This window comes from Carassius auratus, unplaced genomic scaffold (genome assembly GCF_003368295.1).
Source record: "Carassius auratus strain Wakin unplaced genomic scaffold, ASM336829v1 scaf_tig00013598, whole genome shotgun sequence".
NCBI lineage: Eukaryota > Metazoa > Chordata > Actinopteri > Cypriniformes > Cyprinidae > Carassius > Carassius auratus.
Genome location: NW_020524419.1, coordinates 33,921 through 51,663, shown reverse-complemented (window position 1 = coordinate 51,663; position 17,743 = coordinate 33,921). Strand labels below are relative to the sequence as shown.

The window sequence follows — 17,743 nt, the reverse complement described above, 5'->3', positions numbered from 1 at the left end:
TTGCATTGCATAAATTATTTACAGCAAAGAAACGGTTTTATAAATAAAATCCACAAACCTATATTTGACCCAAAAAAAAGTCGTCAGTGGCACTGATAACTACCCTGAAGAGGATACAGTCCACACTCATTACAACCCCTATGTTGTTGCGACTGTTCAGTCCCAGGTTACACAAAAACTATCCAAACACACACAAAAATTTTGAGGTTGAAATAATATAATGATTTTATTAAAACCATGATTTTTTTTTTTTTTTTTTATTATTCTCAAATTCTATTTTTATTCCTGTTACAATTAAAACATGGAATAACAATTGTGTAATTATTCCTTAAACATCATTTTTAATGATTATTATTATTTTTATTACTATAAATCTTATTTGTATTATTATATTACTTTGAAAATGACATGTTCTACTGTACAAAAGTGATATATTTCCGTCACAATCACATTAGACCGAACCTTTATTTTGAAGGATTGATGTGAAGACGCTTGATTTTTTTTTTGTTTTGTTTGTGTATGTGGGATAGAGCTGCAACTATTGATTATCTTTTCTGTAAACTAATGTGACGTGTGGGCGGAGCTAAAGAATCACGAGCGCCAGTAGGCTTTTGCATTGAGAGCGTTTGGAAGTTGTGACATTAGCGTGAGGAAAAAAAACCATCATCCAAAACAAACCATGGCTAACAGTCAGATTCAGCCGTTTATTTATGATCCAGAATCAGATCCCGAGGCTGAAACTGAACGAGAGCAGCAGCAGCAGCAACGACTCGCTCCGAGCGGGGCTCGAACCCGGCTCTCCGATGGGAGGCGGACGCACTTACAAGGAGGCAGAGATATTTGAAGCAGTTTTACTCACCGCCTGCGGTTCCAACACACGATCGTGACCCTTTTTCATTGGGATTGCATCATCCTTAAGAAATGAACGATACGCAAATCCGTCGTCAAACTGGGCCTTGTTTGTAAAACAAGCATCTTCGAAATGCAGGGAACAAACACAAACACTTGCACAACTCCGTTGATGCTCTGTAAAAATAAACTCCATCTACTGGTCCCTTAATCAATGCTGTTTTTTTTTTGGTAATCTGTGCAGGGTTGTCTTGCCCTGGCAACCAAAAACACACTTCTTTTGTGACATTTGGCGACGCTCTGATCAGTGAAGTCTGTTGTGCTCTCAGTGCTCTGCTATACGGGAGCGCGTGCTCTTCCGGCAGACGTGCCCTCAGGACCCATATAAGGAAATTCCGCTCCATCTAACGTCACACAGAGCCATACTCGAAAAAAACTTTCCGAAACTTCTGACAAACCGTACAACAACGTACAACTTAATATTTGAAACTTTGTCCATGTTTAGCATGGGAATCCAACTCTTTAACAGTGTAGAAAACTCAGTATGCATGAAATAGCACTTCACCCCCCCCTTTTTTGATTAGCTAATTAATCCTTTGGATAACTTTACAAAAATTATAAGTACAACTTCTAACATAATATTGCAACTTTTATTAATTAATACACTAATCCACATCGCGATTTCAGTTAGTGTACAACACTATTTTATTGTATTCATCACAAATGTGACAAATTCTGTGACGATCCACATTATTTGCCTAATTCCGTTTTCATGATTGGATTCCGTGATTGCCTCCATGTTTTTCACATCGTGGAAATCGTAGGGTCCTAAGTTTCTGAAATGTTTTATATTATTATACAGTATACATGTTTTTTGTTACGTTCTATTAAAATTCTGCTGATGTTATGTTTATGTTTCAGACTACACCCCTCCCTGGCTACACTTGCATCAGAGTTGGTGACAGTTTTATGCTTCTGAAACGTTCTTGGACTGTTCTACAAATCCTTGCCAGGTTTTGACTTATGACACCAAAATAAGATTCTTGTTCAGAAGTTGTTTGCCATTTCTTAAAGGCTGTTTTTAGGGGAACGTACACTCCAAGCCCATGCCCATGCATTGTCATACTCATAGCACAAAGCTAGACCTAAAATGGCTGCTTGTTTTGTGTTTTATATGGTCAACTTAAATATGTCCACAGACTTCTGCAGGGTTCATTTTGCACATTGTCTGTTTTGTAAATTGGTTAATTTTCTCCTCTCTTCATCTCATCTTTCTCTAACACATACAAAGACTGATTCTTCCATTTTGATTGCTTATTTTTTTTTTTTTTTTTTGAGAAAGCATTTGAATTATTGGTTGGGCACTTAAATAAATAGTGTTCTATAAGAAATACCCCCTTGGTCTTCTCTTTTCTGTCTATTTGCTGCCACTTTTTAGTATAAATAAAATGCTAGTTTGTGAATTTGTTAAAATACAGATATTTTTAATAAAGTTAATGATTGGCAAAATTGCCAGTTCTACGGTTTAGAAAAAAAAAAAAACTAGAATACAGTAATGATCCTGAAAAATTACGGTACACCGCTGGCAGTATATTACTGTTAATTTACTAAAAAAGCTGTAATTCAGAAAACTGTAAAATAACGGTACACAGCTGGAAACCCTGCTGCCAGTATATTACCGTTAATTTACAGAAAAGCTGTAACTCTGGAAACTGTAAAATTACAGTACACTGCTGGAAACCCTGCTGCCAGTATATTACCGTTAATTTACAAAAAAACCGTAATTCAGAAAACGGTAATAAAACTGTAAAATTACGGTACACTGCTGGAAACCCTGCTGCCAGTATACTACCGTTAATTTACAGGACAATTTTTTACAGTGCAACTGGCTACATTTCCAGCAATGGAAAAGATATATTCAATTCAGGAGTTCAGTGTATAGGTCAGATTTATTTATTTATGTATTTATTTATTTTATTTTTTTCCTTTGATTGCAGTCTAAGGTCAGAGTTTTCAGTTGACATGTTTTTGTTTATTATTTACAGACAGAGATGAATGCAATGATCCCAGTTTTTGTGGAAAACATGCATCATGTCATAACACTGCTGGAGGTTTCTACTGCATCTGTGAAGCTGGATTCAGACTAAAGTCAGGAGGAACTAACTTCACTGATACAAGTGAACTCTGTGAGAGTAAGTCCTTTAAAACCATTCAAGTTCACATTTTGACTAAGTAATTTTTCATTTGTTTTTAAAAAATGTACTGTATTATCTTTCGTCAAAATGATGATTTTAAGTAAAGATTATGTTCCATAAAGATATGTTTAAATTTTCTACTGTAAATATAGCAACACCTAATTTTTGATAAGTAATATGCATTGTTGAGAGTTTCATTTGGACAATTTTAAAGGTGATTTTCTCAGTATTTTGATTTTTTTTTTTTTTTTTTGCACCCTCAGATTCCAGATTTTCAAATAGTTGTATCTCAGACAAATATTATCATATCATAGCAAAAATATATCAATTGAAATCTTATTTATTCAGCTTTCATATGATTTAGAAATCTCAATTTCGAAAAATTGACCCTTAAGACTAGTTTTATGGTCCAGTGTCACATATATATTATATTTCATGCTTTCTCATAATTTATAGCACACAACGGTTGCCTGTGTTTGCACAACAAATGACTATCAGTTTGAGCAAAATAGGCAAAGTAAACCACAATAATCTCATAATAAGGATTAATAATTTCATTACACTGTTAAAATGGTGACCTGCAATCGTTGCTTGCACTAGATGATCTGAACCGTGCCTGAACGTTTGTGTTTGATCACCAAAGTCAGTTTGTTTGACTAGTGTGATCACTTCATGCTGAACTGTGCCCTGGCCTGCTTGAAGAGGTGGCTCATGGTTCGACTGGGCTTCAGGTTAAAATGAGAAAGGACCAGCTATTGACGAAATCATACTGATGTCATACTGTGACCCCATGTTTAACGAAGTTATGGGTACAATAAATTAGGAAAATATGTGACCCTGTACCACAAAACAAGTCATAAGGGTCAATTTTAATAAGGATCAAGCTGAATAAATAAGCTTTCCATTCCATGCATATTACTAATCAAAAATTACGTTTTTATATATTTACTGTAGGAAATTTACTAAATATTTTCATGGAACATGATCTTCACTTAATATTCCAATAATCTTTGGCATAGAGAAAAGTAAATCATTTTGACCCATACAATGTTGGCTATTGCTTCAAATATACCTGTGCTATTTATGACATATGAGATACAGACTTTATTTATTTATATTTTTTGAGACATCACATCGCTATTCAGTGTCATTGAAAATACATTTCAGAGAAAGTTTTCAACATTGTTTTTCTTTTCCAATGGCCAAATAGTATTTTAAATTGTTTTAAACAAATCAAATTTATGCAATTTCACCTAAAAGGTAATCATATATTTTACAATGTTTATATAATTTTATGGAAAGAGATAGGCCTATTTTTTTTTCAGCATAAATAACTGTCTGACTCATTGCGTCAATAACAAAACATTTAAAAAATATAATGCACATATCTTACAGTTTCCTTTAAATCTTTTAAATACAATGGTGTTCGTCATAATATTGAGAAGAGCATGAAAGAAGTTATCATCAGGCTTCTGTCTGTGTGTGACACCTGTGAACAGAGGTTAAACATTGAGGTCATCGGACCTGTTCAAACCACACATTTACAAACTGCACATATCCATCCCATACATTCCATACATCAGGTCCCGAACATTAAATGTAATGAGAGTGCAGGCCAGCTGGGAGAGGAGAGGGAGGGCAGTCATGCTCTGTACAGGACTACAGTGCCTAGTGTGAGTCCGCCCCTAAAGAGCTGTTTCTACCTGATTAAATCCTGATTAAATAGGGAAGATTGCTATTTTTGTATTATTTATGTAAGGTTTTTAAACAGCTTTGTAATGTTTGTACTACTGCTGTTCTAAACTAACAGTATTGGTAATTACCCCAAAAAGCTATTTTTAAAGGTATAATATAATCATTGATGTTATCTGTGAAAGGCAGAAAAAATTGTCAGATGCTTTATATTGTTTTTGAGCCTGTCCTTCAAAAAAAATAAAAAATAAAACACCATTTGGGTGGTTTGTGCAAGCACATTATGACCTATATTTACGTTTTAAACTATGGTTTTAAAGTTAAGCGCCCTCTAGCGAGTGAATAAATAATGACAGTATCGTGTTGTGTCTGTCGTCATGAAATGATGTATAACGTCATTACAAATCAAAATGATCGTTTATTTAAATGGAATGTGTGGACAGTAGGGCTGGGCGATATGGAGCAAAAAATATATCTCGATATATTTTGCTATATCTCGATATGCGATATATATCTCGATATCTTTACAGGAAAAATAACCCCCCTAAAACTACTGCAAAAACAAATATGCCAAATATTACATGTTTAGGGCCCTATGAAACGTTTTATTTTTTTCTTCACCATATGCTTTATTGTTACCTAATTCTGTGTTTTAGCATGTGTAATTATTTAAATGCATAAAAACAACTTAATTAGTTTAAAAAAATCTTAACATAGCCTTATGTGAAATTTTTTCCCTTCAGGAATTCTGTGTATTTACATTTTTCTGGTTGTCAAATGAAGGCATAAAACATTTATTTAATTTATCTTTTAATTATTTAAAATTAATCAAACTTTATTTTTTGGTAAACAAAGGGGATTTACTATTAAAAATAAAACATGGAAGAAATGTTGTGTGATTATTCCTTAAAAAAATATGTTCATTTCATTTTAATAATAGTAGTAGTGGGCTATGTACATTTCTGCCAAATACTTTTATTTTGACGGGTTTACCTTTACAGTTCTGTGTATGTGATACCACAGTCTATGATGTGATATGAGCTAGTCTTACTCAAATCAAACGGTCAGATGCTCATGAAGTGACTCTCAGTGCAGTTCTGGAGATGTTCCTCATGTGTTCACGTCTTTATCAGTGATAGGAAAGACGCTGAAATCAGCGCGAGCATCATGCACTTCCGTGTGTTTAATGAATGAAGACACGCTTCTGCGCCATTCGTTAACACAGACACGCAGAACATGCAGGATTCATATTTAAATAGACTTTTCTGGGTTAATATTTGCAGATATTAGTCTATATCGCGATTTGATTTAAGTGCATGACCTACTTTTGATAATTCATTCAAAATTTAACAAATTCCGTGAGATTCCGCGTTAAACTGTAAATACCGTTTTTATGACTGGATTCCGTCCGCGTTTTCTGCATCGCGGAAATCATTGGGCACTACGTTAGACATCTGCCTTCTGTTCGTCCTACGCCTTAAAACCAAAGTATCTCCATATAATGGAGCCAGTTGTCCTTTTGTTTTTAGACTTAGTTTTTTAGACTAGTTCTCTACACGCGAAGTGAGTGGGGACAAAAGCAAGGAGGCGGGGGCGAGCACAGCACAGAGAAGGCAAAGAAGCAAAGTGGCGGAATCAGAATTAAATATAAACAACATATCGATATATACGATATGTCAAAATCCATATCGTGTTTAAAAAATATCTCGATATATTTTAAATATCGAGATATCGCCCACCCCTAGTGGACAGTAATCTGTACATATTTTATGAGGTGGCTTATTTGCTCAAATGACCACACCTAACCCCGCCCCTAAACCTAGCCTCACAGAAAACATGCAAAGTTATGATTTATAGAGCAAATACCATAGACTGTATAAAACATGGACGTAGTGTCCGAGATGTCACCCATAGACTCCTGAAGAGCGTTTTTGAAGCTCAAAGTGTGCAGAGCGGCCCTTTGCCAACTTGGCAACGCGTCACCGAATGACTGCCCCGGACAATCGGAAATGGGCAAAAAGGCGGGAACTGGTTGCTGTTATAAAAAAATTAATACCCTCCACCCCCTCACAGTTGTCATGAAGGGCATGATTAGCTATATAGACCAATCTCCTTTTTTTGCACCAGGCTGTAAATATGTTTTTTCCTGCTGTAAAGTTGGGCATTTTAACATGGGGAGTCAATGCGACTGACTCCCTTTGCAGACAGCCTCAAGCGGCCAGTCGATGAATTACAGTTTTAATCACTTCCTTAAACTAAATGGATTATAAAATAATTGTTAGTTGCAGCCCTAGGATACATTAATGTATTTAGGTTGATCCATTGAAATTAGGTAAGATTTATAATTTATTTTTTTCATAGTGAAATTATTGTCTCTTGTTTAATGAGCTTTTGTCAAAACACTTTCAATCTGTGCTGCTGGTCTGAATATCAGATGTGATATCCTAATCTATACTTTTTTCTCACGTGATATTGATATTATGTTTGTTTTATTTTTCAGAGCTTAAGTGTGACAGATTTTTAAGTGAGAAAGACACATCCCAGGTACTGCATAACTTACTGATAAAGAATATTACAGCAACACATTATGACCTGAACTCTCTTTTTTTCTGTGCTGTCTGTGTAGACATCTCCAGAGCTCACAAAACTCGTCTCTTTGATGACCGACAGCTGTCTGATAATCAATCAGAGTGAGTCTGTGAACAATAATACACAAGCGCATGGAGAAAAACTTTTGAAGGTGACACTTTGTATATCAGTTTTATTATTATTTTTAATTTTTTCAAAAATAAAACTGTGTATATGTTATGAGTGAGACAAGGCCAAGTGTGGTGGGAGTAGAGTTAGACAGGTGACTCTTTATCAATATGTTAAAAAATGCTAGCAAATTGTGCCAACTCATGATAGCAACATGCTAAAACATGGTAGCAATGTGCTAAATCATCTTAACGACATGCTGACCCCTGTTGAAAGAAAAAAAAAGCAAGGGTTAAATAATTACAAATGTATATTTACAAATGTATTACATGATTTAGTATGTTTAAATCCTACTTAAAGGTGCAGTGTACATTTTAGAGGCATCTAGTGGTGAGGTTGTGAATTACAACCAATGTCTCAGTCCCCAGCTCACCCCTCCCTTTAGAGAAGCTAGCTGAACAGGTACACATGGACAGATGTTGTCGGTAAAGACAGCAGAGGGCAATGAGATTTCTTTACAAAGGTAAATCAAGGAATTATATTTACTTAATTTTTCAATACATCGATGGTATTGCAAATGTTAATGCAATTGTACATCATTGTGTCAGTGTTTTATTTACATGAAACAACAAAGTTACGAAGCGCGCTCTGTAGAGACGTTTTTCCCTTTAGGGCTACTGTCGAAACATAGTGGTGACTTCCACTGGGCCTTTTAAACAATGGAGTCAATGTGAATGAGAGGATGAGACTGTCACTGCTGTATGGAGTAGATAGAAATAGCTCAATCTTAAGTAATAGAAACATAATGTTTCATTAAGTAAGTTCTTTATACACCTCTGAAAACTATATATATACTATAACTATAATATATTGCATTTCTGTAAACAGATTGCTGTGAATATGACACATTGCACCTTTAAGTATTAAGTTTTAATTGCACATAACATCACTAGGGGTCAATTCACACTTAAAGAAATTATTACCATAGCAAGTAGCTAACAAGTACTCTTTTAAAAGTAGCCTACAGTTTGCTTGAGTGTAGTTCTTTTTCACAAAGGTAAGTTAAATCATGTGGTCAAGTGTCTTGCAGACATACACAGAGCTCAAATGAGTGTTTAAACGTCCTCTTGATCCACAAATCTCTCTCATTTCACCCACCACAATACAGGGATTTCTGAGTGATCTAGATGATCTGAATCACGGTGGATTCAGTGGTGATAATGATATGATCTCAGCATTGTTTAGGATTGTGGTAAACATACTAAAACTGATCGGACATCTGCTGTCAGCAAGTCGAACCAGGAAAATAAGTGCTAAAGCTGGTAAGAAATACGTCACTAAACATTACACCACAAGTACCATCTTCAGCAGCATCTGCTTCAATTAATTTATTCTTACATTTGTAATGTGGTTTCTGCCCTCCAGAAGTGGAGCTGTTAGTAAAGAGGGGCAATTCTCCACCTGAGGGTGATTTCAGGATGAATATCAGTGGAGCACAGTTAACATCCCACTGGGACACAGCAACAGGAAATACATACCACGGTACACATTATTATAAATACATTCAAGTTCAATTAAAGTTGAGCTTTATTGTCATTCAGCTACATGTGTGGACATATAGTGGAATTAAATGTTGTGTTTCACAGGACCACGGTCCTACATAAATACAGACATACAACAATGAAGTAAAACAGTATAAACCTATACACAACTAACAACTATTTATTATTATTATTATTTTTATTATTTTAATTGTACAGTATAAAATGATTTTTACTGTCTTTGTGCATCCACCAGGCTTCACGACTGCAGCTCTCCTCAGCTACAAAGGTCTGGATGAATCACTCAACTGCTGTTTTGACCATTTAGAGACACAGCAAAAGCAAACTTATAAGATTAATTCAAAAGTAGTAACTGCCACTTTTATTAACACCGAGACAACCAACCTAAAGAAACCAATAAAACTCACATTTTCTCACTTGAAGGTATGGAACAATTTGTTCTCAGTGCACCACATATAATGTGTTACACCATAATGATACACTATCAGTTAACAATTCTGCATTACATTTCCTTCCAGAAAAAGAATGAGAAGCATATGTGTGTGTTTTGGGATCCTGAGCTGGACGGGGGCGCGTGGTCAACACTTGGCTGCTCTACAGTGAGCTCCAGAGCCGATCAGACCGTCTGCTCCTGTAATAAACTCGGCAGTTTTGCTGTGCTGACGGTTCTCTGTGACACTGGGGTCTGTAGGCCTACTCTTAACTTTTGTACGCTTGACAGCAAACCTTGAGCTAAATGAACATCTCTTTTCCACCCTCAATAACTGAGGTGCCCTTAAACAAAGACATCTAACCCCCAGTTTTAAATGGCTACTGAACCACTGCTGTGTGTGAATGGGTTAAATGCAGAAGACAAACTCAGAGTATTGGAGGATATAAGGATCTTCAAATTCAAACTGTGTGTGTTTGTTCATTTCAAGGCTTTTATTGTCACAGTTGTTGTGAAGTAATTTTCCATTGCTATTAATAACATTTGTCGGATTTGTGTTTGTCATGTGAAGCCTGAGCATTGAAACATATGTAACTAAAATTATTCAATAAACTTTTAATCAACATTACTTTGTCTCCTGCTTCTGCTCTTCGCTGGATTTAGTAAACTTCTGGGCTGATACTGACAAGACTTGCTGACTAGTGTTTCTGTTACCAAAAGTAAGACTTGTCTTTGCCTTGACTAGCTGCTAGTTGGTCAAACTAGCTCTTAAAGTGCCCCTATTATGCCATTTTAAGGTTGCTAATATTGTTTTATGAGTCTCTTAATGCATGCAAGCTCAAAAATACATTATTTACACCAAAATTCTTAATGATTCGTAAACGACTCCTACAAAGTAGTTCAAAGAATCAGTCTCTCTCAGCCCCTCCTTTCCATGAGCTATAAAAAGTATACTTTTAATTATACTTTAAGTATAAAAGTAATTGTAGTTTGTACTGCAATTATACTAAAAGTGAACTTATAGGTACACTGATAGTTTACTAATTAAATACTTTGTACACTTTGAAGTATAGTCTGAGTAAACTACTAGTTTAGTAGTTTTATACTGCAAGTAAACCCATAAGTTTTCTTTAAGTGAACTTTACACCATACTTTAAGTACTGTATACTACTATGTCCCTATTTAGGTTTTAATGTGTATATATTTTGTTACATGAATATCTGAACATACAAAACATCAAAATAAAGTGTAAACAAAAACATTTTATTTTAGCTTCATGCATTATCTTTTAAACACTTTAATGTGTTTCATAAAAAAATAAAGAAATACAATTTTGAACAAATAAGCTGAAAAAAGACTATGAATTGGATTCAGAATGATAATCAAAATGGATTCGATCAACACCCAAAAGCTTGACTGTAATTATTGACTCTTCATCGGTCGACATTTTATTCCATAACGATACAATTTTGATGCTGTTTCATGTCAGATGATCGATGATCGAATCTGATGTTTCTTTTTTCTTCTTTACTTTTTTTTTTTTTTTTTTTTATCTGTGCAAATTATGTGTATTAGCGCCCTCTACCATATAATAATGAAAACACAGAAAACACGGGCAACAAAACGGAAATAAAGAAACGTGCCGTGTCTTCTAATTAAACTATAATTTTCTCCGGATTTGAAAGTTCGTGGAAACTGTCAGGATAATGTAAGTACACAACTAAAAAATATATATAACATAGATATAGTGATTTCTGCTATTTTTAAAGCAGAAAAATTACATATTGCGCCTTTAAGTAAATATCAGAGTGAGTGACAGAGATACAGTAGAAACATAATGTGTGGTTTTGTATTATGACCCAGATTTTGAAATACATTTATTAGCCTTAGAATATGGGAAGCACAACTTGGGAAATGAGAGCATCCAAGGTGAAAACTATTTATTTATTTTAAATATTTGTAATGTTCTTTAATGTTATCCATAGGTTTTTTTATGGTTCTTTTTTTTGGCAGGGTTTAGGCACCGGTACCATTTTAAAAGTATCAAAAAGGCACTGGACCCTACTTTAAAGTTACTATTTCTCACTACTGGCTCATTTACAAAATTGGTGCTTTCTCTTCCTCATCCACAAATTGAGATACTGTAGGTAGTTTGGTAGTGAGACATTTGAATAAATTAGTGTTGAGATTGACGACGCGATTGACAATGTTGTGATAAGTAGGTGTAATGATATTAACTTCCTAATTATCGGGAAGAAGGAGGCGGGAACCGGCGCACATCAAAATGAAACTTTAATAATTCAAAATAAACACAAACCAGCGCACCAGCCCCTCACGGACGACTGGTGTGCGCAAATAAAAAACAAAACATAAAATAAGGCCCAGGCCTGGTCCTCTCTCGTCCTTCACTATCGTCGCTCCAGTTTTATATCATTCCATCTCCTCTGTGGGACTCAAGACCGGAGGTGGGGCGCAGGTGCCGCGGATTTCCCAATCACTCTACCGGCCTCGCTCATTCCCACATCTCTCGGCCCCGCCCCACTCGTCACAGTAGGCTTTACCAACTTTGTAACTCGTCCCCAACCCCCCCCCCCCCCCCCCCCCGAACACTGAACATAGCAGATGTATGTACTGAATACAGGAAGCTATCAATCAAGGTATCAGGATTATGAGTTATTTTTCATTTTTAGTTTTTGATTACTCACTTGGATTAATCATTAATTTTGACAGCACTATAATGTTTATTGTATATAGACAACCATACAAGTGTAATTTTTACTAAGTCTGCACCAATGTTCTTGTCCATTGCCCTCGCAGATTCCTGCAGCTAAGCTTGGATGTAAATTTACATTTCATTAAAGATTATTGATGACATGCCTCTGAAGTTTAACTTTTTGCACCATAACAATACTTACAGGCAACTAGTCATCATATCTCTAGTCCTTTAATGTATTTGCATTGTATTAAAATGTGTTCATTTTCAATGGGCATATATGCGGCTGAATCAGGTAGCCTAGTGCATCCCAAATTTTTAACATGAACATTTTAATATAAGATTATAGTCATTATGGCCTATGGCCTTTAGAAATTATTTTTTTTTTGATGAGGTGGGGTAGAGCACAATAGGCCACTGTGGAACAGCCCAAGCTTTTGTTCTTAATGGCATTTTCTTTTCCTTAAATTACTTTTATACTTTAAGTAGTTTTTTTAAACCAGTACTTTTACACTTTGACTTGAGTAAAAAGCTTGAGTTGATACTTCAACTTTTACAAAAGTCTTTTTAAACCCTAGTATCTTCTACTTGAGTAATGAATGGCAATACTTTTGACACCACTGTAAATATGTGTAAATGAGTGTGTTTTGTCATTTAAAATCAAAATCACCAAATGATTTTAATTGTGATCCGAGATGGGCGCCGCCATGTTTGTTCGCGCTGCCGATCAGAGTCCTGTCAGTTGGATTTACAGCACATTAATTCATCAGTTTCTCCCGAAATATAAGTAATAATTGGCCAGTGAACTGGGTGAAGAATATTGTGAACTTTATAGCTACTTACACTATGTGTACTATCGGATAAGAATAAAAAACGTCTGCAAATTACATTTGAATGGATTGTTATTGTGGCTGCCACAGACATAGTGGCATGTGTGTATTTTCAAACTCTAAATGTATTGTTTTACTAGTATTTTTATGTATTTAAATGTCTGAAACCTAAAATATGCATTATGTGGTTAATAACACTGCATAGTTGTGATAATATGACAGGAGCAGTGCACGTCTCTCTCTGGCTCAGCACCAGCCAATGAAAACAGTTTGAATTTGACAGTTATGCGATGTCACCAAACGTTCTAAATCCCAATTGTGGGACCATACCACTCAAAAGGTTAATGCAGTTCAGTTGATTTGTTACAATCTGAATTGTTAAATGACATGAGTTCTTCACTTCATCTGCTATCAGTATTATTGATCATGAGCCATGTTATCACTTTGGTGTTTTGCATTGCACTGGTGAATGAGCAGAATGCAAACATCAGTGTTTGTTCAGCTAGATTTAAGGAACAGGTTACAGAAGAACTAGACTGATATTTTAAGAACACCAAAGAAACACAGGAAATAAAGATACCAATAGCTTTTCTCAGAAATACATATGTAAAAATACATTTGCAAAATGTAAAAAAAAAACCTTCCTATCAGCCAAAGCAGTTCAAAGCATTAGATTCAGAGAGAGAGAGATAGACTTAGTCTTTTAAGAAAGACTGTGAAAGGGAGGCTTTCAAATTAAAAAAGTATTTACATTTTTTTTTTTTCTAAATGAAGTGATCTGTAACTATTAGCCTAGAAAATCGGTCATCATTTGAAGAGTCTCAAGAACTTCTTGTATTGTTCAAGATCCATTCATAAGCCATTTTCGTTCTTTATTTTTCTATTTGCAAGTCTTTGACTATGAGGCACATGTATCTGCTGAGTCTGGGTGAGTCACATTTCAGTTCATTTTTAGGATTGAATAGAGGAACAGATGTTTGTGGGAAGAAACTCAAACTGTTCAAAAAAGAGAAACAGTAAATGGGAATGAGAGAAAACTTTCACAGATAAGAGTATCTGAGAGAAAATAAGTGAAAGTCAAACAGGTTTGGATGAGGGTGAGCAAATGTTACAGAATGGTCTTTTTTTGGGTAATGTGTAACTAACTTTATTATATTTGACCAAACAGATATTATTGGCAGGACTTCCACATGTTTAGACCCTGGAGAAATAAACAGTCCATGCAGTATGTAATAAATGCATACTGTAGCTATTAAATAACACACTGCCCAGATAGCATAAATTATCTGGGTCAGAACTGGCCCGGGCCAATCAGAAGTTCTGGTCCAGATCTGCACAATGGACTCGGGCCGGGGTCACAACTTTTAGTGCTTTTTGCCATACATATTTCAGTACAGCTTAACAGAAAATGCATGTTTCTTTGTAACAAATAAAAAAGTAATGTTCATATGCCACAGTATTTTTTTTATATTATAAGTAGATGATGACTGTAATTAAGCAGAAATTATTAATACCATTAAAGCAATAATTACAAGCATTTACTGTCTTATGCCACTGATATATGTATATATATATATATATATATATATATATATATATATATATATATATATATATATATATATATATATATATTTATTCAAGTGTTTATACGCAGCTCTTAGACAACAAAAAGTTTAAAGTACTGATTTAAATGTATAGACAATTACTGTACTGAAATTAAAACAATATTCATAAAAAAAATTTTATTAGTACAAAAAAATTGCACAAGATATGCCGTTGTGAATCGTTTATTTCCTAAAAAGAAAAAAGTTTATTTAAAACACTACCCCGAGTAGCACAAGTCTGAACTGAAAAGTGCTTCCTGAACATAATATTCACTAAGCTTAAAGGGTTAGTTTGCCCAAAAATTTAAATTCTGTCAATAATTACTCACCCTCATGTCTTTCCAAACCCATAAGCCCTTCGTTCATCTTTGGTACACAAATAAAAAAAAAATGTTTTCATATTTTTGATGAGTTCTGAGACCTCTCTGACCCTCCCATAGACAGCAATGTAATTACTTTGATCAAGGTCCAGAAACGTGGCAAGGAGAACGGTAAAATAATTAATGTGACATCAGGGGTTCAACAATAATTTTACAAAGCTACAAGAATACTTTCTGTATGCAAAGAAAACAAAATAACGACTTTATTCAACAATTTGTCTCCTTGATTTCACTCTGGTGCCATTGGCTGCCCACTGCTCCGGGTGTGTGTGTGTGTGTGTTTGTGTATTTTGGAGAAGTTTTGTCATGCCCTGACATTTGTGCTTTTTTCAGTTTCTTATAAATATCTAAATGGGTAAAGTCTAATCTCACTGTAATCAGCACAAACTGGGCTATAATAATATGTGAAATGCATGTATGTACATGATTCTATTTTTGAGAAAAATAATTATGCGTGGTTAGTGAAAATCTAAAGATGTTAAATCACTTGAAAAAGTTGAACCCTCAGATCAGTTGGACGTGGTTGTGTACAAGAGTTAAAATCTATATAAATACCGTTCGTTTTCTCACACAAACCGCTCGTTTCGTGTCTTAGGCCATCAATGTGTACTTACGATGGAGAATTGTTTAATTTTGACTCCTCTGTGCCGCTCTTTGAGGTGTTGACCATAGACTTCCACAGGGGCGATTCTAAGATTTAGATTTTAGGGGGGCTCAGCCCCCAATAAGGGTATGATTAAAAAATATTATTTTACTATTAGGGTAGGGTTGTATACTACTAACCTTATTGCAATCCACTATTCCATTGTATTCCCTGTATTTCATATATGGGAGTAGGAGTACTGACTGAGCCATATATAACACTGTAAAAAAAAACTAATACAGTTTTTTTTACATGTGACCAGTCACTGGAAAATTTTGAATTGGGAATGTAGATTTTTTTATTTATTTTTTTTATTTTTTTTACAATAAAGACTTCCTGATTCAGTATTAGGACATTCATGTTTATCCTTTGATGATACCACTGCTTTTTCTTATGAAATGTACGTGGAAATTGGCAGAAAATTAAAACAACATAAGGGTTCAATGACTGCAATGAATCTTGGGAACACAGTGGTATTGTGTGTGTGTGTGTGTGTGTGTGTGTGTGAGGCTGTCTGTTCTATTCTCACCTGACTGTTGCTCATTTGCAGACCTACTCCCGCACGACAAAAAAAATGTTGTATATCCATCTACAATGAAATATAAATTATTATATTTTATTTTTATTATTATTATTATTATTAATTTTTAGCTTTTTAGCCTTTATAATCAACAATACGGTTGGTTATACATCAAGTCAGCCCCTGAACATTTATTTCATTTCAAATCATTTAACTAACCAGCTAATATTCATTAAGAATATAGACAAAACATGTATTAATGTAATTGTCTATTGGCAATATGTTTAATCTGTTCTATATTTATTTATATTTATTAAAAATAACATCATTATCAATTTGCCACTTCTATAAATCAATTACTTAAAAAAAAAAAAATCACAGATCCCTTTAGCCTACTCTTACTCTAATATATGTATCATGATACACTAATGATTAATTATTACTTAATACAAAATTATGTTTAATAATAGAAAACAAAATAACTCCACATGATGTTTCTCTCTCTGTGCCATTTAGTACTTTCAGACAATGATGTGTGTCGTTAATAATTTATTTTGCATGGCTGCATAATGTAATGCCGAAATACACAATAATATGTTTTCAATTTCAAAAAGTAAATTAAAATAAATCATGATCGTTTTCTAAAGTATGTTTTCATGGGTGTTAATCGCTTCATTTTTGTTGGAAGAAAAAAAAAATCTGTCACACTGTGATAAAGGCTGAAAGTGAACGCAGCGAAGACGTACTGGTATTGGATGCGAGAACACACGCACCACACGCACACACGCACACGCACACACACACACACACACACACACACACACCTTGTACTCTCTGATGTTCGCTCTGCTCGGCGCCCCTGTGGATTGAAAAATTGTAATTGTAAATTATGCGTGGTTAGTGAAAAACTAAAGATGTTAAATCACTTGAAAATGTTGAACCCTCAGATCAGTTGGACGTGGTTGTGTACAAGAGTTAAAAACTATATAAATACCATTCGTACACACAGACCGCTCGTTTCGTGTCTTAGGCCATCAATGTGACTGCATTGATCCCTTATCCCTTTAAAGTGACTGCACCTAACTAGCTCTGCTGTCAGTGTCTTTAATAATTCAAGAAAATTAAAGTAAATCCCTCACTGCTCTTGACTGAATTACTTTGTAGTTTTAACAAGAATTTATCCTCAGTCAAAACAAAAATCTGATATAATTGATTATATTGTTTTACTGGTGGGTGCAGGACACTATCATTCATGTGAGTAGAGCAAAATAAAGCGAACTGTGGCATATTATACCCAAAAATTCTTCATATTGTAGACTACCAGTGAAATTTATAAAAAAAAATACAAAAAAAAGATTAAATTAGGGTCTAAAAATTATTCAGACACTTTGACCTGACCATGTTTTGCTTAAGTGCTTAAATGAAACCTGCGTCTGTGTCTGGCTGTGTTCCTGAAAACCTTTTTTTAATTTGAAGGTCAGTGTAAATTAAACTTATCTTGTCTTGTGCAAGTATCTTTTGTAGCTTCTGAAGTGCAGTACTAAATGAAAATAAAATATATTTAGGCATCTTCATTGTGTTCCAAAGTTTTCACCCCTTTAATGCACAGTGTTTCCTTCTGGAGC

General features: G+C 34.6%; 1 protein-coding gene across 1 annotated transcript; it reads left to right on the top strand.

Moving 5' to 3' along the window:
* The first annotated feature begins 2,702 nt into the window (after positions 1 to 2,702).
* LOC113074070 (adhesion G protein-coupled receptor E2-like) lies at positions 2,703 to 10,045 on the top strand. The gene is made up of 8 exons (XM_026246779.1): positions 2,703 to 2,791; positions 2,895 to 3,041; positions 7,237 to 7,280; positions 7,363 to 7,476; positions 8,602 to 8,755; positions 8,859 to 8,975; positions 9,231 to 9,418; positions 9,514 to 10,045. Exons 4-8 carry the CDS (start codon positions 7,396 to 7,398, stop codon positions 9,724 to 9,726), a joined length of 753 nt encoding a protein of 250 aa, XP_026102564.1. The 5' UTR covers positions 2,703 to 2,791; positions 2,895 to 3,041; positions 7,237 to 7,280; positions 7,363 to 7,395; the 3' UTR covers positions 9,727 to 10,045.
* The last annotated feature ends 7,698 nt before the right edge of the window (positions 10,046 to 17,743 follow it).